The sequence below is a fragment of the Phodopus roborovskii genome, unplaced genomic scaffold, assembly GCF_943737965.1.
Source record: "Phodopus roborovskii unplaced genomic scaffold, PHOROB, whole genome shotgun sequence".
NCBI lineage: Eukaryota > Metazoa > Chordata > Mammalia > Rodentia > Cricetidae > Phodopus > Phodopus roborovskii.
Window position 1 is genome coordinate 33,960,422 of NW_026126418.1, and position 21,427 is coordinate 33,981,848.

A 21,427-nucleotide genomic window follows, 5' to 3' on the forward strand; every position below is an offset into this window, starting at 1 on the left:
TTTTTATATATAATCAGCTTTAAAAATTTTATATGGTTTGAAATTTTGAGCTATTTTTTGATAAACCATATTTTTAAAGACTAGAAAACAATGTTAGTAGGTAAACTTGTTTGTGCCTGTGGCACACTTGCATACCCAGGAACTATTTGCTGTTATTTTCCTCAGGTTTTTACTTGTAGCCTTATTTTCCCTTCTTTCCTCATTCTATACCTTGCAACAGTTCATTTCTACTGTTTTTGTTTTGTGACAGGGTCTAGCTTTTAGCCCAAGCTCCTTGCTGAGACTGAGTACTTCACAAGTGATAAAACTATGAGGCTTTTGCAGTTAGAGGCCTGTGCTCACACCTCTTGCATGGTCGTTAATTACCCTAGCCAGAAATGTTAAATGTGTCCTGAAGAGATTAAGGATTTTTATGACTTCCGTGTTTTAAGCTTCAAGTTGTCGGGATTTTAACATTTGTATTTTGTTGTAATTTTTCTTTTTCATCATGTTTTGTTTTTAATTTTTAAAAAGTACTAATGATTACTCTCAATGTAGAATTAAAATCTTACTTTTGGCAGGCTGACTCTGGCGGAATATCATGAACAAGAGGAAATTTTCAAACTTAGACTAGGACATCTCAAAAAGGTATGTGCAGCCCATGCTGGGTCTTTAGCTTGTTGTCAAGAGTGTGGAGAACTGCGTTCATTTCTTTGACTTAATTTATTCACTATTAATTGTTTAAATGTTTTTATCAAATTACATAAACAGGACTTTTTTTATAACCTAAATGATCTAGTATGAAGTGGTACAATTGAAAATGGTTTGCTGTGTTCTTAAGTTGTTGTTGTTACTGTTCATTTTGTACTTACTTATAAACTGTAGTCATTCATTCCTTAGTTTTCATAGGTCTGAGTTTGATGAAACTCATTTCCAAGTACTAATAGAGATTGTTTTCCTATCAAAATGAAGTTTTGAACAGACCAAAAATTTTCTTCTTGCCATTGTTTTATTTTGCTTTCTGCTTATCAGTTATTTATTTTTTTTTTAGTTATTTAATTTAAAAAAGTAAATGATGTGTAGCTATAATAAAGTAAATGAAGAAAAGTCCTTGAAGTCATCTCTGATGAGCAGGGTAGGATAGGACCAAGGACCCCATATGCTAGATGCAGCTGCTAGTGAACTACATTTTAAGTCCTGTTTGACATGTTTCCCAAATGCTACTTGGTTAGAGCTTGCAGAAAACTTTAGTGACCATTGGCCTGTGCCACTGTTCAGAAAGCATCAGCCTAAATTACTTGCGCAGTGAATCCCAAAATGATTTATTTGGCCGTCTCCTGTTTCCCCAACATCCTTATGTTCTATTGTGATTGGTCAGTTTCCCCCATGCCTTTGAGATGTATATACAACAGCAGTCTGTTGTCCATAGCAGATGGAACTGTAAATAATGAACTGCGAGGTACGACAGATCTTTAGTACAGATGAGTCATAAATATTTGTGTGTCCACTAAGCTATTTTGTTAAAAGGAAATGTTTGAAGCCCCATATAAAAATTCACCAAGGGCAAGTAAAATGGCTCAGCAGGTAAAGGTGCTTGTTGCTGTCTGGCAACCCAGGATCTGCATAATAAAAGAAGCAAAATTATTCTGGCCACTGTCCTTTGACCTCCACACTTGTGCTGTGACATGTGTAGTGTATGACACACATGAATATACAAATAAAAACTAAAGTTCCGCAAGCATTTTAGTGCTTTAGTTTGAACACAGAAAAATTTAGCATGTGTTTTCTGGCCAGTCCTTGATAGTAAAGGGATACTGTGTGTTTGATTGCTTGTACTGTGACCAAAGAAAACCTTAATTACAGTGCTACTGAGGCTGCGTGTTAATTACTACACTGTTGCTGAGTGAATTCTTAGTTGCTATGCTACTGAAGGTGTATTTAGAGCTTTGTCGGGGGATCACTATTCTCATAATTGGTAGCAAATTTAATTTACTCTTTCTCACAATGACATTCTTATATCTATTTTGTTACATAAAACTAAGATTTTTTTAGCAGTTAAAGTCATCATTCGTCTATGTACTTTTTTAAAATACACCTTTGAAAGCATTCAGAGAAGGGTTTGTTATTTTGTTGATGATTGAATTTAAGGTACTTTGAATATATTTGGTCTTTATGAACAGTACTTTGTGTTTTTCAAGTAATGTCCACCTCTATGTCATTACTAGATAGCATTTGCACCACACTGTTATAGATCACCTTTTGCCCTACCCCCATCTTGCCTTCTTTCACAGTTTGGTACACTCTGTTTTCATATTTACTCAGTCTTTTCTAATAACTGTCCTCTATAATCATTTTCTCTGTATTTCCCCCCAGTTTATATATCAAATTTGCCGTGAGTCTTAGGTTTCTGACATCTTCTACCTGACTGGTTTCCATCATAACTTTTTTCTTTTCTTTTTTTTTTTTTTTTTCCCTCCACCATGAAATATTCTGGGGGGAAAGTGTCAATTCACAGTGCTGAGAGTCTTACATACTTACAGTTCTCTTTTCAGAGACAGTTTTGGGTGAGGAGAATGAATATGTTTGTAAAGGCAGTTTGGCAGTGCATAGAGATGATAAGACTGAGCAAGTAATGTCACCCTGGAGAGTGACTAAATAGGAGCTGCTGCTCACAACTGGGTATTTATGTTTTAGTTGTTCAATTAGAAAGTAATAAGCAGGAACTTAATTTGTATTAACAATAGGTTTCTAAAGCACAGCTAGAAAGTAGGCCATTCTGAGAGAGAGAGAGAGAGAGAGAGAGAGAGAGAGAGGGAGGGAGGGAGAGAGGAAGAGAAAAAGAGAGAGAGAAAAAGACAGATAGAGACAGACTGAGTCAACACACAAAAGGACAGGCTTGGTTCATGAGAAAATTCTGTCTTACCGGTGCCTAAGCTGCTGGGTTTGGTAGCTGGCAGAGCATACCTCAGCTGTGAGGGCATAGTTTCTCCCATAGGCTGGGTCTGTTCTGATCTGTGAGTACTTGATGTTTGTGAAGCCTACTGAGTATACATAGCAGGTCAGATAAGAGCATGAATGTGAAAATGTGAAACCAGATATGCAAAGATCTCCCTCTGCTTTTTTCTTTCTCCTTCAGTCCTTCTCTCTTCCTGCTTCTCCCTGAAATAAAGTCTTAACAGTAGGATTATTATATTAGGTTCGTTAGCCCTAAATTGCAAGCATATTCTTTATTAAGAAATCCTGTACTATGAGAATTTAGAATAGAAGATTCATTTGCTGCTTAAAATGGATGTAGTTCATGATCTATTCATATGCATGTCATATTCTAATGATAACTGAAGAGACAAAAATATAGAGAAGCTTGTTTACTATTAAATGAATCATAATGCTCTATTTATATCTATGCTACTCTGTAGTTTTGGAAAATAAAGTTTTAAAGCGTGATAAAATCAAGCAGGACCCTTCAAAAGTATGTGGCATGAAGTAAATGAATCGAATTTGCCTCCAAAAAAATGTAATTGTAACCTTTTCTTAAGTGCTTAGTATTAGGCTTGTTTTGTAGGCTTATTAGGAAGGTCACTGTAGTAGCTCTTGATGTATCAAAAATTCCTAAGCCAGATGCCACCTTCCTGTTCCCCAGAATATAGGTGACTGAAGTGGGGGACTCACCAAGCAGTGAGAGCCATGTGTTGCTCCCCCCTAACACACACACACACACACACACACACACACACACACAATCCCAAAATACAAAATAGTCTGCTCTTTACAAGCAAGGCCTAGGTTCCAGCCTCACCTCATCACTATGCATAAGACAGGCAGTGGTGACCCACGCCTTTAATCCCACACCGAGGAAGTAGAGGCAGGCGGATCTCTATGAGTTCGAGGCCAGCGTGGTGTACAGAGTGAGTTTTGGGACAGCCAGAATTGTTAAACAGAGAAACCCTGTCTCGAAAAACAAAACAAAAGTTACTTAATATTTATAAAGAAAAGAGCTGAGTTAAAATTTTATGTGGTCATTGCTCACACATTCATAAGTGGTTTATTTCTCTAGCCTCTCTGTGAAGGCATGATTCTCAGTCCCATGTCAACAGATTTATATAATGTGGCCCCTTTTCCTTTTTTCTTTTTCTTTTAAGACAAATTGCAATACTTTTAGGCAATGTGCCTCTATATAGCCCTGGCTATCCTGAACTCACTATGTAGACTAGACTGACCTCAAACTCAGATCTACGCCCCCTTTGCAATATGGGAGTTGCCCATATTGTAGTGACTCTTTCAAGTGAACATTAGCTTTAGCTTTCTAAGAGCCATGGGCTTTACATGAAAGAACACAGTCAGCGGGCAACAAACCAGTTAGGTTTTCTCTGCCTCCTTTTCAATGGCTATTCCCCTAACTTTATAATGTGAACAGTGTGTGGATATAGTTGCTCTTTCTCTAGTTTCTGTTGTTGGGTGTTTTGAAACAGGGTCTCACTATATACCCTGACTGGCCTGGGACTCATAGAGGTCTGCTTGTCTTTGCTCCCGGGTGCTGGGACTAAAGATGTACACTAGCACACCGCATTGTTCTCTTCAAATTTGTATTTTAAATATGTGGTTATTTGAAGAGAATGCTAAAAAGTTTGATGTCTCAGTATCAGGTACTAAACAGTAAAGATGGTTTGGGGAATGAGAGATAGACAGAGACAAAGTTAAAAGACCTGGTTTAAGCGCCAGAAGTTTTACTGGGGAGACATGACCAACCAGCTTGTAATTGAAATAGGGCTAGGAAAGAGTCATCAGTAGATACAAAGGTATCATCAGCCTGAAGCAGTCAGCTAAGGGTTGACAGTCATCTCAGTCTCTACTGAAACAGAGTCACATCCAGCATGCCACCTGACACCATTTCTTTCTCTCTTTCTCCTCTGCTCCTTGCGATGTGGCATTCATCTCTCCTTGTGCTTCGTTCTGAAGAGATAACAGTGTAGCAACAACTCTGCCACTGACATCCTGTTCTCTGACCGATATTGGCACCTGCAAAGAGAACCAAGCAGTGACAGGCAGCAGCAGCATCAGTACTAACCTCCATGGTGAACTCTTTACAGGCTGAGAACAAGCTCACAGCTCTTTTCTCACTCACTCCTCACAGTGGAACATGCAGCCAGTTGAGACGGACAAGACTGGATTGCCTACAAGCCTTTTGAACAGTGGAGAATGCAGGGTGTTGGTTTTAGTAGGTGAATTGACTCCACATACTCATGGCCATCTTTGGTATCTCTTTCAGCCTTTTTTTTTTTTTTTTTTTTTTTTTTTAGCACTAAATATCATCAAATCCTTAGTATGATCACAAAAATAAATTCCATATATGACATTTCTTGTCATTTAGTTTTGAATGAAGATAACGAACAGTATAATACTAGACAGCTTTATCTTTAGATCTGTGTATTCACTTGTGTATTTGTGGCCATAACCATAAGAAACCTGTAAATTCTCTCACGTAAGGCCCATCACAGACACATTATGTTTCTGTACACCGTGGCACAGGGTACTATTCTTTCAAGAATATGAGTAGTTTTTAGGAGAGCATTGGTAGGAAATGCACTGTGTTTGAAAAAGTCACAGTTAAGCCCAGGAAGAATGTCAGGAGGCTTCTGGCTGTGTATGGGCAAGGAAAGTACTGAGAATTGCGTTGGGATTCTGTAGTTGACATTTTGTCCTTACTATTTTCTCGTACTTAAAAATGAGTAGATTTTGAAGGGTGGCTGTTGAGAGCATGGAACTAGCTGTAGATGGGAGCTGCCTGTGTTTATGGTCCATTTCCTCCTCACCAGAGACTTGGAACAGTCTTGCTCATGTAATCAGACCCCTGACTTGGTAGTGGATGATAGTCACTTACCAAAAGGAAAATTTAGAGGTAAAGTTATTTTTTTTTCCTTTGGTATTTAATATTAATTAACTTGTTTAAGCAGTAGGATCTAAATATTTTTGTGGGGGTGGGGATGTCCTCACTTGGTAGTGTTTGCCTGGTGTGCATAAACTAGGGTTATAGCCCTAGTGTCTGAAGGTGGAAGTGTGTGCATAGTATCCAAGGGGGATCAGAGTTCAAGTTCATCCCAGCTACACAGGGATTTATTTCCAAGCCAGCTACACACACACACTTATTTTTTTGTTGCTGTTTTAATATTGCAAGTCGAGTTTTGCAGAGTAGTTTAATCTAGAAATCACTGCTTCACGAAAGAGAACACTTTGTTGGCCACTGGCCATTTCCAGTTAAAGTTATAAATTTGTGCTTTTACATATGCACACATCATGAGTAGAAAGTTACTTATTTTTATTCTGTTTTTTGTTTTGTTTTTTAAGGGTATATGATCCACCTGAAAAGGGTTCGAAGGTAATGGAAAGCTAGAAGAAAGGACTACACTGTATTGTACTTTATACCATACATTAACAACAGAGGTTGGAGGGGGAGATATCTAAGCTAGTTAAATACACTCAGGAAAGACAGAGTATGTTCCCATCAGTGATGGCAGATGTCCTGATTGGAAATTAAACTAGAACAATGATGTGTGTAATTAGAAAAGAAAATAGCTATGAATTCCAGAGTCAGACCTACTCTGTATTGGTAATAATTATTTGGCTATTGATTTATATCTTCTATATCTACATAATAAGGATAAATTTGAAGTAAATTGGTGTGTGTGTGTTTAAAGAAGAGGTCATGAATTCACGAGGGAGTGGAAGGACACATGAGTTGAAGGGCAAGAGAGTGGAGTGGACATGACCTAACTCATGAACCAGGGAATATTATGTTGCCAAAAGAGACTAATTATGAATAAGATAAATTTTTGTGCTGAAAATCTGTTAGAAGACAAATTGTTCTGTTGAAGTGGTCATGGGACTTATTTTTCCATTAAAATTTTTAGAAAGTACCAGATGGTGATGACACACTCTTTTAATTCCAACAATGGGCAGGCAGAGGCAGGTGAGTTTGGTCCACAGAGTGAGTTTCAGGATAGTCAGGGCTACACAGATAAACCCTCTCTCAAAAAAACCAATATATCTTGGAAAGTAGTATTTTTGCAGGTCATCTAATGAGGCAGTATTGAGATTTGTTGTTTGTCTATCTGACTTGAATTTTGTGATATATTTCAGACTGTAAACATTGTTTTAAGGTACTGTGAACTATTGCAGTATGTATTATTAAATTGCCAGGTTTTTTTTGGGGGGGGGGCTTGAATGGAGAAGAGCTGTGTTCTTTTATTTTGTGTTTGATCACCAAACCCACTGCTCTTCAATGCAATCTGTTCTTAACTGATGTTCCTTCTACTTTGTAACTGCCTACAGAGTCTCTGTTTTAAATAATTGGCTAGCTAGTGGTTGAATCCAGAATTAGAACTTTATTTTTGAGATAAGGTCTCAGTGTGGAACCTTGACTGGCTCAGAGTTTGTTCTGTAGTCCAGGCTTGCCTTGAACTCAGATCTGCCTGTTTCTGCCTCTGGTATGTGGGGACTAAAAGTGTATGCCATAATGCCCAGTGAAACATAGTAGTTGGTTAGATTCTCTTCTTTTATTAATTTGACCTGGTTTTCCTGTGAGTCTGAAGACACAATTATATGATAATTAGCTAGTTGTGAACTCAGCTCCTGAACCCACTGAAAAAAATAAATGTCATTCTCAAGCAATAAGAATATAGCCCATAGAACAGATCTTTGGGAAGTATCTGAGGAAAGGGAACTTAGTTCTTGATACTCCTGGAGCTGTTCTCCATCTGGGCCATGCCCTTTCCTATTAGGAGATAGCTACTGGACAGTATTGCCTCTAACATTTGCTTAAGGAGTTGTGCATAACCTTTGAATTGCATATTAGATGATTACATTATGATTCATAAAGTAACAAAATTTTATGGTTTGGGGTTACCAAAACTCGAGGAGCTGTATTAAGTGATCAAAGCATTAGGAAGGTTGAGAACCACTGGCTTAAAAGAATGTATATGTTTGTTTGCACTGCTACAGCAAAATACTAGACTGGTGGCTTGAACAACAAAATTTATTTTTGTTTCAGAGTCTAGATCAGGGTTTATCAGAGTTTCATTTTAGAGAAGACCCTCTTCCTGGTTTATACATGCATGGTCTGGGGATGTGTATTTAGTTTAGCAGAGATCTCATAAGCATACTAATTTCATAAAGCTTCAACTTCATAATTTACTACTAACCCTGACTATTTCCCAAGACCCAGATGATATCATAGTAAGAATTAAGGCCTCAGTATTCACTCTATAACAACATAATTCTTTCTCAATGACATTTGAGAGAAGTTACTAAAAGTTGCAGAATTGTATTCCCCTTAGGGTATGCCCTTTGTTTTAAGGTCTAAGAATTACTAAGTTACCAGATGGGAGGTCTAATTGTAGTTCGCATTTCCTTTAGAAACTTTGAGATATTAGTTACCTATAAAACAAGTGTTATTCTATTCAGCAGTCCAGGTGAAACTTGTAACTCAATAGTTAAGTTTAAATTTCTGGAAACAACACTGCTGAAATTGTATTCCCTTGCAGTAATTCCAAGTAAAATTGCAACAGGTGTTTCAGTTGCTATTCTGATAGGCTTGATGCACTTTATCAGACCCTTTGAACATCCACTAGCCTACTGAATGCTGGTAAGGTGAAGAGAACTGTCTACCTCTTCTAGATTCTTTACCATAGTTTTTAACCTATCCAAAGGGTGAGTTTTTTCTATTGTTGTTTGTTTGTTTTTGGACCTGGTTGGGTAGCTTTACTTATCAGGGAGGGAACAGGCAAGGAGGGACCCTTGCAATTGAGGGGTCATGGCCATGATGTGGGTGGAACCCTGTGGTTCTCCCTTAGCTGGCTGGAGAAGATTGATGTACCCAGCACCTTGCATGATCTGAGTGTGAGCGAGCGGGACCTACATTCCTGACTTCACCCCATTGATCTCCATGTCGGTGAGGTTGCCTCGTAGGGCTTGTTCCTCCACAAAAGCCTTGAACAGTGAGTTAAAATTGCCTGTCCAAAACCCTGGTGGTTGTGGTGCTGGATGACTTCCAGGAAGAGTGTGGGCCGATCCTGCATGGGCTTGGTAAAGATCTGCAGGAGGTAGCCTTTCTCATCATAGTCTACCAGGACTTTCAGCTCCTCCAGCATGTCTAAGTTCTTCACCTGGTTCTTGGCTGTCTCGAGATTCTTCCACAGCAGCTTGCAGTAAGAAGCCGGGACAGCCAAGAACTCATGCCTCACTCCCTCAAGTGGCGGATCGGTCACAGAGCCAGGTTTTTTTCTACCTTATATGACAAAATTAGGACAACCAGGCTAGCTGTGTTCTGGATTTACGGTTCCAAAGCTTTTTAAGTCAATTTCCTATTCATACAGTGAGTTTTTGATTGTTCAATGATGTCGCTCTTAGCACTTGGGGTGTTTGGGGTACAGGGGGACCTAAAGCAGAAGGTTTAGTTTGAGGCCAACCTGAGATACCTAATACTGTATGTATCACATACCTCCTAAAAATAACTGACTGAAGCTATAGTAAATGATGAGGATTCACTGAAGAAAGCATAAAGACAAGGAGTGTAGCTCAGTGTTAATGCTTGCCTGGAATGCAAGAGGCCCCGTGTGCCTGTAGTATCATTTTGAAAAAAAAAAAAAAAAAAAAAAAAAAAACCCCTTGAGACTTCTTCTTTATTTAAATTTATCTTGATATTTTATATTTGCCATTGAATACCTAATCTGTACCATGTATCTCTGTAAAAAGTTGTGGTAAATTACATTGAGGAATAACTAATGTTCCAGGTGTGGTCATGTTTCTAGCCTATTAAATCCAGCATTCCAGAGGCCTAAGAAGGGATGTTAATTCAGACTAGGGAACCTAGTGAGGCTTTTTTAAAACAACACATGCATATGTATGCAGATGATGATACAGATGTAATGTAACAATTGTATGGAATTTGAGGTGTGTGTACACATGCAGGTGCTGTAAGTATATGCAAGTCAGAAGACAACTGTGACAGTCAGTTGTCCTACACAGGCCCCCAGGGCTACAAGGTCACCAGGCTGCATTATAGTTTTGATCTGTGAAGATTTGTTTTTGGTTAGAAAACTTTCAGAATTTATTTTTAGGTTAAGGGTGCCCTCTATCTCTGACTGACTGACTGTCTGTCTGTCTGTCTGTCTGTCTGTCATCTGTCTGTGCCTTCCCCCTTCCCTTAAATATCTCAAACTACACTCAGATTTGTAATCTTCAATGTCCTAGTCTCCCACATGCTGGGATTATATGTGTGCACCATCACTTACTATTCAGAGATACTATTAATGTCAAGAGAGAAGTAAAGAAGCTAATAGAATAGAGGATATTCAACTATAATACTCAGAAATAACATCTAGTTTATATTTTCTACAGTAGATTAGTAATTATAATACATACATAATAGAGTACCATAATCTGCATTTACTTACCCAATAAATAATCCTATTCAAAATATTCTTATAATAATTGATTCATTTTAATTTATTTGCATTAGTATCTTGCTTGCATGTATGTCTGTGTGAGGGTGTCAGATCTTTGAATTAAAGGCATTTGTGAGCTGCCATCTGGGTGCTGGGAATTGAACTCAGGTCCTCTGAAAAACTAGTTAGTGCTCTTAACCATTGAGCCATCTTCCCCATCCCCAAAATATTTTTAAAATTGGATATTTCTGGAAAATTCCACCAAATTTGGCATGTTTGTATCCATCTGTAAATAGTACTTAAATTAGCAATAGCAAAGGCATATTTGTGTGAGGAGGGAGAGACTATTTTCCATAATTTGCTTTGCTGTCTTACTTTGAATTTTTCTAAAAGTTTTGTGTTTTAAGACATGAAAATGCAGGCTGGGGAGATGGCTCAGAGGTTAAGAACACTGGCTGCTCTCCAAAGGACCTGGGTTCAATTCCCAGCACTCACATGGCAGCTCACAACTATCTACAGTTCCGGTCCTAAGGGATTCTACACCCTCACAGACAAAATACCAGTACACATAAAGACATGAAAATGCATGTATCAACATCTTTGTAATGAGTGCTTTTGAAGTACTTCTTTAGGACTTGGCCTTCATCTTCTCTGGTTACTGAGGATCTGCCATTGCTGGTCATACATTTGTCTTTAAGATTATAGGGATTTATCTAACAATTGTGTTTGAGTGTATTTGTATTCCAAGTTTTATAAGGTTCTGGCTACTTCCTTCTTCCTTTAATGATATAAAAAATACCTTTATTTGTTTTGTGCTAGCAAATTTGTTCCTCTTAAATTAAGATTCAGGAACTCATCTTGTGTGATAAGCCAGCTTCATACTGCCTTGCAGTCACTCGGTGTAGACATTATCAAAATAGAGTCTTTGGAGTACAGAGAGCATGTGGGCCTTGGTTAATTGCGGCTTTTAGGTAGAGGGTGGGCCCTGCAGTAGAGTAGGCCTTTGCTCTTCTTTCTGTCTTTGGTGTCGAGAGAGCACTCTGCTCTTCTAACTCAGTTGGACTTTGTAATACACTGCTGTTCTTGTTGATGTGACAGTGGACACGTGTAAAATGCCCTTTTATATCACAAATAAACGGAGCTTGTTACATCTTCCTCCCTTCATCTTCAGGAAGAGGCTGAAATCCAGGCAGAACTGGAGCGTTTGGAAAGAGTCAGGAATCTTCACATACGAGAGCTCAAGAGAATAAACAACGAGGATAATTCACAGTAAGTTGCCACAGTTGTACATGACACAAGTCCCCTTCCTCTCCAGTGGAAAACGTAAACATTTTCTTTGTCAGCCATCTCTGTACACATCGAAACATTCTACGGTGCTACTGGCTTTGCTCTCTGTATGATCTGCTGCCCAGCTGCCCAGCTACCTCCCCATCCCATCCCTCTTACTCCCTTTCTGAACATCTAGGTGACTCTCTTTATTTGATACCAAATACTCCCTGACACGCCACTTGTTTCTACTTCACCTCACTCCCCCTTTCATATCCTTCCTTTAATTTCCCATGGTCATTGTCACTGTCTGTCTGGTGTTTTGTTATTATCTCTCTCCTCCCCCTAACCTGTAATCTGCTTGAGCAAGATCATTACTTTGATCTTCTTGCATCATCAAGCCTAAGATAGCACCTGGGATATGGTAGGCATCTAATAAGCATTTCTTGACTTAATGTCCGAATTAATGTTACTGAAATGAAGGAGAAATTATTACAAGTTATATATCTAAGATCATACAGTATGAGAAGAAATGGGAAAGAAGTACAAATTGTAGTCTCTTGTTTAAATCTAATTATTAGAATGAATGTCTTGGGTGTGCATTAAAAAATAACCTGTATTTACTGGATCTTCATTTATAAGTGTGTAGGAGAGAAATGTCTCTGTTGACACTTGATTTCTAAGGCTAGTGGTATAATTTAAAGCTTCACAACTTCATATATATTTTATCTTGTGAATTGTAAAAGCCTTGTTTAGATAGGGCCCCTGCGATCATCTGTGGATGTGTAATTCATAAACACAAATTACTTTAGCATGTGAGAGAAATGAAATAACAGAGAATAGCCTATCTTAGTGTCTTTGAACTACTGTTCATCAATTTTGAAAATAAGAATTTTTAAAAACTTGTTTAAAAAAAAACACTGTTAACACATACTACCATTACTAGTTAGTGTTCATTGTAACTGGTGTGTGTGTGTGTGTGTGTGTGTGTGTGTGTGTGTGTGTATCCAGTAACAAAGATCAGCTGGTAAATACAGTTATTTTTAAATACAAGCCAATACTATAAAATCTTGATCACTCATGACTCAATGTAAACATATTTTTTTGCAAAAAAAGAAGGCAGTTTATGAGGAATAAGGGCCTTCCTGTAGAATATAACTGATGGTCTTTAAGAGGGTATTGTTGGTGGCAAGCTGTTACAGTTACACTGTGAGTGCTAAAGCTTAACACAGGTGTAGTATGCAGAAAAATGAAGAGAGAACAGAAGCAACTGCTGGCTGGCATGCAAAATTGACAGCAGAGTGGGAGACACAGGCAGTGTAAGAGTGGGAATTAATGTGCACAGAACCCTAGTATTCTTTTAATGTACCAAAATAGTTTTTTTTTTTTTTTCTTCCCTGCCTTTTTAAGGTTCAAAGATCATCCAACGTTAAATGAAAGATACTTATTACTTCATCTGCTTGGAAGAGGTGGCTTTAGTGAGGTGTATAAGGTAATGTCTCTGTTGGAGGGGGTATGGTTAAAACTATGTGGCTTTTGTATACTGGCTTTAGACTGACTTTTATCATCAGTCTCATTACCTAACAAGAGCTTATGGTGGGTTTTGTTGTCTTTTAGACCTGTGTGGTCCTCATTCCATCCTCTCAGCCATTCTAGCTGTACCTAAGCTGTACCTAAGCCTGAGGCTCCACGAGGGTGCTGGTGCTCACTAGCACACAGTCTCACTGTTGTCAGAGGCTCTGTTCCTCTGCTCTGTTGATCTCACAGTTTTGTAATTTTGTCATAAAGTCAGTTTACTCTTTGTTGTAGTCTGCCTCTCGTACTGTGACCAAGACAACTTGGGGAAGGAACAGTTACTTCATCTTAACAGGTGATAGTCCTACACTGAGGGAAGCCAAACAGGAACTCAGGGCCAGAGCTGGGAGCAAGAGCCATGGAGGGATGCTGCTTACAGGCTTGGTTTCCCTGGCATGCGCTCACCCTTTTTATACAACCTAGGACCACACGCTTGGGGGTGGCCCTGCCAGCTACCCAGTCTAATCAAGGTGGTCTTGAGATGCAGAATCCCTCAGATAATGGTGGGCAGTGTTGAATTGACAGCTGAGGCTGACTAGGAAAGTGTTTTACTCTCCTTGAGCTAGTAAGGTAGGGGCTCTGGAGATCTTTAACAAACATGGAAGTTACTAAGTGTTTTTTAAAGAGGCATCTTTGCATATAAGTCACAATGAAGCTTAAAGTGTTCAGCTTTCTTTAACGTCACTTGGTATGTAAAACATTTATGGGGCTGGAGAGATAGATGGCTCTGCAGTAAGGGCATGTGCTACTCTCCCAAAGGACCTGAGTTCAGTTTCAAGTGCCCTTGTTAGAAGGTTCACATCTGCCTATCACTCCAGCTAAAGGCTGATCTAATGCCTCTGGCTTCTGAAGATACCTGCACTTGTATACACATAAATAAAGAAAAATATAGTTCAGATCACATTTGGGTTATCTCAGATAAAATAATTTAAGAGATTTAAAATACTTAGAAATTATGTGAAAGTTAAAGCACTGATAATATTCCTGTCCTTTATGAAATAGGGTAGTGATCTGAGCTTTTTCTTTTTGAGGCAGTTGGGAAAATTTAATGAAGATTGTGTACCAGATCAGATTAGGTATTCTTATTGATACAGTTAGGTGTGGTGTGTGTGTGTGTGTGTATGTGTGTGTGTTTTATGGCCTTAAGAAGATAAATACTAAATAATAAGCTTTTTTAAGAAAAAATATTATAGGAGGGCATAAGTCAGGTGGCCGGAGGTGATGTTTAATTGTAGAGAGCACTTGCTTAACATGCAAAGCACCCTGGGTTTAGATTCATATACTGTGTCACCCTAAAGGGAGGAATAGATGAAATATTACATTTTTTAACTGGATGGTGGGTATGTAAACATACATTATGCCTCTTTGTTGTTTTGGGTTTTTTTGTTTGTTTGTTTTTTTGTTTTTTGAGACAGGGTTTCTCCATATTGCTTTGGAGTCTGTACAGAAACCAGCTCTTGTAGACCTGCTGGCCTCAATCATTATGCCTCTTCTGAGTATAGATTGAACAGTGTCATAAGAAAAAAAAGTTGTTTTTTTTTTTTTTTCCCCAGTGGTTTTAGAATTATTTAGAACCTATTAATTGGGGCTGGAGAGATGGCTCAGTACAGTAGTCAAGAGCACTGACAGTTCTTCCAGAGGACTTGGCTCAGATTCCCAGCACCCCCATGGGCAGTTCACAACCATCTGTAACTCCTATTTCAGAGGACCTAGTGCAGTCTTCTGGCCTCTGCAGAAACTACATGCACAGGCACACAGATAACATAGAGGCTTAACACCTGTACACATAAAGTAAAAGTAACTTTAAAATAAATAAGAATTTGTTAATTTAGTTGCTAAGAAAAGAGAGATAAAAATACTGTTTTCCTACAATAGTCAGAAAATATCATGTCTGTGTTGTTGGTTGCTTCTATAAGATTACCCATGTGAGTGGGCTCATATTTAAAAGAATGTTTAAGTGTATCGTTGAACTGTCTTAGAGATGATCCCTAGTTGTTGCAAAAATTATCACTCAAACTTAAGCCTCTTTAGCTGTTTGGTTGATATGTAATGTGATCATGTTCTGCCTTGAATTGTAGGCTTTTGACTTGTATGAGCAAAGATATGCTGCTGTAAAGATCCACCAGCTTAATAAAAGCTGGAGAGATGAAAAAAAAGAAAACTACCACAAACATGCCTGCAGAGAGTATCGAATCCACAAGGAACTAGATCACCCCAGAATTGTTAAACTCTATGATTACTTCTCCTTGGATACAGATACGTAAGTAAACAAAGATTCGACTCTGAAGAGTACTGGCATTGTTTCTGATCATGCAGTGCAGCTTATTATCTTTTTATCTCTCTGTTAGGATTCTCAGTTGCTGGGTAGAGATTTTTCCCTTCCCCAGTGTAAGTTTTGTGTGGTGCTAGATTTCTGTTGATTGTTCCGTTTCCGGTGTAGGTTTTGTACAGTGCTGGAGTACTGTGAAGGCAATGACTTGGACTTCTACCTGAAGCAGCACAAGTTGATGTCTGAGAAAGAAGCTCGGTCTATTGTGATGCAGATAGTGAATGCCCTACGATATCTTAATGAGATCAAACCTCCTATTATACATTATGACCTTAAGCCAGGTATTTCAGAAAATGGGTCTTACAGGGTTAGGATTGTTTTTTTTTGTTTGTTTGTTTGTTTGTTTGTTTTATTTTGTTCCCCCGGGGATGGAGGCAGGGGTTGTGTTTGCTTTTTTGTTTGCATTTTGTAACACGGTTTCCCTGTGTATGGGAACTCATAGAGCTCCACCTTCCTCTGTTTCTTGAGTGCTGGATTTAAAGAGATGTACCAACACAACCAGTCCTCAGATGATATATTTATTTACCAAATATTACTCTTACTTGTAAAAGTTATCCTTTCATTCATATATATGGTGTGTATGTATGTATTACTAAAAATATTCTATTTTGGTTTTAGGAAATATACTTTTGGTAGATGGAACGGCATGTGGAGAAATTAAAATCACTGATTTTGGTCTCTCCAAGATTATGGACGATGATAGCTATGGTGTAGATGGAATGGATCTCACTTCCCAAGGGGCAGGCACTTATTGGTAAATATATCAAGACTGCTTAGTCTCCATTGTTTTATAAAAGTTGAGTTTTATTTTCAAATATTCTTTGAGATTACTATGCCAAAGGCATTGATACTAACCCTATGCATTGAGGAGAGTCCTGTGGCTAGCTAGTATGCTCTTCTCTACATTCTCAACTGCAGAGATAAAAAGTTGCAAAAAGAATGGCTCAGCGTACACATACAACTGTAATATATAGATAGCAGCCAGAAACTTGTGAATTAGAATTCCTGAGTTTTCTCCTATGATAGTGAGTGATAACTATGATCTAAATATGACTTTTGCAGATGTTGATTGTTTTAAATATAACAACAAAGTTATTTTTACATTTCATATATCATTCATAAGTAGTTTTCCATTTTAAAAGTGTTTCAATATCTGGTATATTTCACACACTGGTGATGCTTGAAACTGCATGGTAAATCAAAGCTTCTTGCACTTCTTGAAGCCTAGTGCAAGGAGAGCTGAATGCTTTTGTAGGCACACCACATCGGTCTCCCCTAACATGGGGAAGGAAGCCATGTTCTACATGGCCAGTGAAGGGCAACAGAGACGGCTCATGTCCAGAGGTATGTGTGTTAGCCTTGACTAGCCAGTTTAGGGAAAGAAAGGGAATAATAGTGATTGCAGGTCTTAAAGTTTATGCTGTGGATTAGGATAGGTCTATGTTTCAATAAGAAATTTGAGATCCTGTCTCCTTGGAATAACTCAAGGCTTTGGGTGGCTTAATGGAAGAGACTCTGTGGTTTGGTGTGTATTCTAGGAGAACTGCCTTCAGTTTAAACTGTTGGAGTAGGGTAGGAAACTTACTCAGATTATACTACCAGAATCTATCCAATATGGTTACAATTATACTATCACAATAATGATAATGCTTTCTTTGGCTATAAATAAACTTCCTTACAAAGCTGTATTTTTGGTTCTAGAGTCAAATGAATTAAAACTTTGATGGTTTTCTTTGATGAGAACAGGTTATGTCTAAATAAAATAAGCATTGTAAGATTTAGAAAGTATTAAGCTAAACATTGAATCCTTTTCTTTCTTATTTCCACCTTCCATTACTTACAGGTATTTACCTCCTGAGTGTTTTGTGGTTGGAAAAGAGCCACCAAAGATTTCCAACAAGGTTGATGTGTGGTCAGTTGGAGTCATCTTCTTTCAGTGTCTCTATGGTAGAAAGGTAAGTTGTGTCACACCAGTTCAGCTGTGTACAAATAAGTTGAGATTCTCGGTTTTGTCTTCTACTTGCAGATTCTCAGTAACTTAAGATCGGTTTGAGCCCCCCTAAGAAAGGCATGTTTCATTGCTTCTTTGGATCAGAATTATTTTAACAGTTGATTTGGTTGGTTTCTCCTCCTTCTCTTTCCCTTTTCTGTGGGGAACTCTAGAGTCAAGCACTTTGCAATGTCCTTCATTGCTTATACTTTCTCTCGACTCCCTCTGTACCCTGAAAACATTTGGCCTGGGTACCAATTCCTCCTGTAACTCAGAGAAATACCATCAAATTTAGTTTTCCCCACACCTGTGTTATTAAATAATAAAATCAGAAATGCAAGTTGCTGTGGATAATATCTAATTCGCATTCTGCCCAGTCTCCATCACTATGAGAAGAGAGGTGGAGGAACCTGTCTGGAAATGTACAGCATATGAAGACCATCTTCATTTGCTTTCTGTTGCTGAGACTAACATTATGACCAAAAGCAACTGGGCAGGGAAGAAATTTGCAGGTTAGCATAGGTTATAGTCCACTATCAAGGGAAGCAAAGGCAGTAGTAACTCTAGGCAATAACGCAAAACTCCATAGAGGAACATTTCTAACTGGTTTGTTCAGCCTGCTTTCTTGTTCACCCAAGGACCACCTGTCCAGGGATGGCTCTCCCACACCAATTACCAAGCAATAACGTACCCCGTAGACATGACCATGGGCCAGTTTAGTAAGACAACTCTCAGTTGAAGATCCCAGTCAATTCTAGCTTATGTTAAATTGTTAAAAACTGACTAGCATAGAGACCAAACCCAGGTTCCCTGGCTCCAAATCTAGAGCTGTTTCTTCCTAAGTTCTTGAATGGCAGGCTCATTTGCTTCTCAATTACATAGGGTTTATCTGCTGAGGACTGATTAGATAGGCTTTTTCCAGACTGTTCTTAGCTATAATCTTGTTTCTGTGAGACCACAACCCAACTTTTGACTAACCGAGGACAAGATGTTAAAATACAAATCATTCTTATGGTGATTCTTGGTTTTCAATATTTTATTCTTTTTATTTTTTTTTAAGCCATTTGGTCACAATCAATCTCAACAAGATATTCTCCAGGAAAACACAATACTAAAAGCCACAGAAGTCCAGTTCCCTGTCAAACCAGTTGTAAGCAGTGAAGCCAAGGTATTAACCTCATATACATGTACGTTTTGTGAAGTGTCTGAGTTGTGTTTCCAGTGTGGTCAGTGCCTCTGTAGCCACAGTGGCCAAAATGGTTGCTGCAACAGGGCTACTGACTTGTTCTGGAAGCAGAGGGCTGTTTTGGCCTTTGGATATGCTGTCTTTGTCGTTACGCACTAAAATATGTTTCCTCATTCTGTGTGCACAGCAACTCACTTTTCTTTGAAAGTTGGGGGAGAAACCACAACATCTGGACCCTTCATTACTTTTTGGTCTTATTCAGTCTGCCCATTCTAATGCTGAGATGTAAAAAAGAGGGGCTGGAGAGGTGGCTCAATGGTTAAGGGCATTGGCTGCTATTACAGAGAACCCAGAATCAGTTTCCAGCAACCACACTTCACTACTGCCTGTAACTCCAGTCCCAGGGAATCTTGACACCCTCACACAGACATACATACAGGCAAAACAACAGTGCACATTAAATAAAAATAAGTTAAAAATTATTTTGTAAGCAGAAGTGGAACTTTGCAACAATACATCCAAAGGGAAGCAATACTTGAGGCTATAATATAGTTCCGAGTGCACCAGTGGAGGGTCCACATTAGAGTGGACATTTCATTCTTACCCCTAGAAGTTCTTAAAATGTGATCTGTTTAGCGGGGCAGTGGTGGCACACGCTTTTAATCCCAGCACTTGGGAGGCAGAGGCAGGCAGATCTCTGTGAGTTCCAGGACAGCTAGTGCTGTTACACAGAGAAACCCTGTCTCAAACAGAAAACAAACAAGAAAGAAAGAAAGAAAAGAAGAGAATCTGTTTATAGTCTTAGATATGTCCACCTTCCTTAAAGCTGATGGGTTGGTATCTAGAAGGTAGAAGGCCATTTGCATTGCCATTTTTCTTTTTGAAGGCCTTCATAAGACGCTGTTTGGCTTACCGAAAAGAAGATCGATTTGATGTGCACCAGCTGGCAAATGACCCTTACCTTCTGCCACACATGAGAAGATCCAATTCTTCAGGAAACCTACACATGTCTGGGCTGACAGCAACTCCTGCCCCTCCTTCTTCAAGCGTGATCACTTACTGACCCTCTTCGAGGATTGTCATGATCCAGATGCATACTTGAATTTGAGTGCATTTGAGTGTTTTGGTTTATTTTACACAGGACATGGGTAGGAAGTGATTGTGAACTTAAGCTCTCCATGGAGTCATGTGTGAGGGTGGATCATGGACAGTGACTCAGTGCACACTCCTCACTCTGCCCTGGAGCAGCATGGAACAGGAATACCATGTTACGACAGAAGAAGAGGGGACGCTGTAAATAACGTTTATAATACCTAAATATATTTGATTGTTACCAGAGAGTTCTAATATGAAGGGTAGTTTTTCATTATTTAAGAACACATGGAAAAATTATGAGACATTGTAACACAGGAGCTATAGTGCCTGGTACAGCGTTAGCACTCGGCAGCTGATCTGCAGAAACCAAAGCAAGAACTGAGTGACAGCGGCCGTGGTGTTTTATAGTAGAATGTGAGTTAGGGTCTTTGGACAGTTATAGACGTTGTTGTTTGCCTATTCTGGCTTTTACCAAGTTGTACCTCAAATCACATGTCCGTTTCCCCCACCAGTTGTGTTAAAAGGGAGCTGTTGTTTCTGGGCTCTTTACACCTTTAACACAAAGCGCTGCCTATTCCCAATCAGTTGAAGTCACTAAATTATAGTATTCCCAGGGCTTTCAGTGTTTTAGAATTAACAGGCATTTTTCTTTTGTTTCCAGGCCTTGTTCATTAAAATAGGAGACAGTGTGTAACCAAAAGCAGGCCAGTTCTATGCAGGATAATGATAAATTCCCTTCTGGCTCTATTGTAAATTACTGTACAGATGTCGTATTACAATTACTGAGTTTCAGCAGCTTATTCTTGTACAAATGTTTAAAAATACGGCTTTTCTAATTGGATATTGTATTTTTTTTAAGTCTTCTTGAAGGCGCTTTAATTGCTGCTAAATGATACTGCTTTTTTGCTAAAAAAAAAAAAAAAAATTGAATGACCTCCTTGAAGGCACAAGTTGACTGTACATCATAGAGAGATATTAAAAGCAGGCATTCATTAACAATCAAGGCATGTAAAATGATCCATGTTGGGCATATTGCGTTCTTTAAATCAGTTTTTTAGGTTCTAGGGCTGTGGAACACATAGATACTAGATTTATAAATTGTTCATGGTTATTCTACATTTCTAGAAAGATCTTAGCATCAAGGTGGGATGATGGTCCCATAGAATGTTTCTTGTGGTTTGTACAGATTTGTTAAAATGTGAACATTTTTCTAACTGCCTGTGTGGTAGAAACCAATATTTTTCCGGGATGCTGAATTTCATTCTTGTATGGATTTTTTTTTCTTTATTGTCATAGTCATAATGCTGAGACTTACATGTAAGTTGTCTATGGTGCAGAAAACAGACTGTCCTGACCAGACACCCCTAACATGTACAGTTTAACTGTGGCTCTTACCTGATGTTGCAAGCCATTATGGTTTTTTTTTTGTTTGTTTGTTTGTTTGTGTTTTTTTTTTTCTTCATTGTACATAGACACATTGTCTGTTTAAGATGCTGCTGGAATTATAGAGAATGTAGCCAAACAGTAATAAACAATGACAGTTAAAATGTAAAGACTGTGAAAATTAC

General features: G+C 38.5%; 1 protein-coding gene across 3 annotated transcripts in view; it reads left to right on the forward strand.

Moving 5' to 3' along the window:
• Positions 1–21,406, forward strand: part of Tlk1 (tousled like kinase 1) — a 103,822-nt gene extending 82,416 nt beyond the window's left edge. For 2 of the 3 annotated variants that reach the window (XM_051184507.1, XM_051184508.1), the window contains 9 exons: positions 561–627; positions 11,590–11,687; positions 13,095–13,176; positions 15,338–15,519; positions 15,700–15,869; positions 16,207–16,342; positions 17,432–17,543; positions 18,639–18,746; positions 19,651–21,406. In XM_051184507.1, coding sequence (XP_051040464.1) covers positions 561–627; positions 11,590–11,687; positions 13,095–13,176; positions 15,338–15,519; positions 15,700–15,869; positions 16,207–16,342; positions 17,432–17,543; positions 18,639–18,746; positions 19,651–19,827 — 1,132 coding nt within the window. In that variant the 3' untranslated portion in view covers positions 19,828–21,406. The remainder of the gene's footprint in view (positions 1–560; positions 628–11,589; positions 11,688–13,094; positions 13,177–15,337; positions 15,520–15,699; positions 15,870–16,206; positions 16,343–17,431; positions 17,544–18,638; positions 18,747–19,650) is intronic. The other variant, XM_051184509.1, reaches the window with a different exon arrangement.
• Positions 21,407–21,427: the final 21 nt, after the last annotated feature.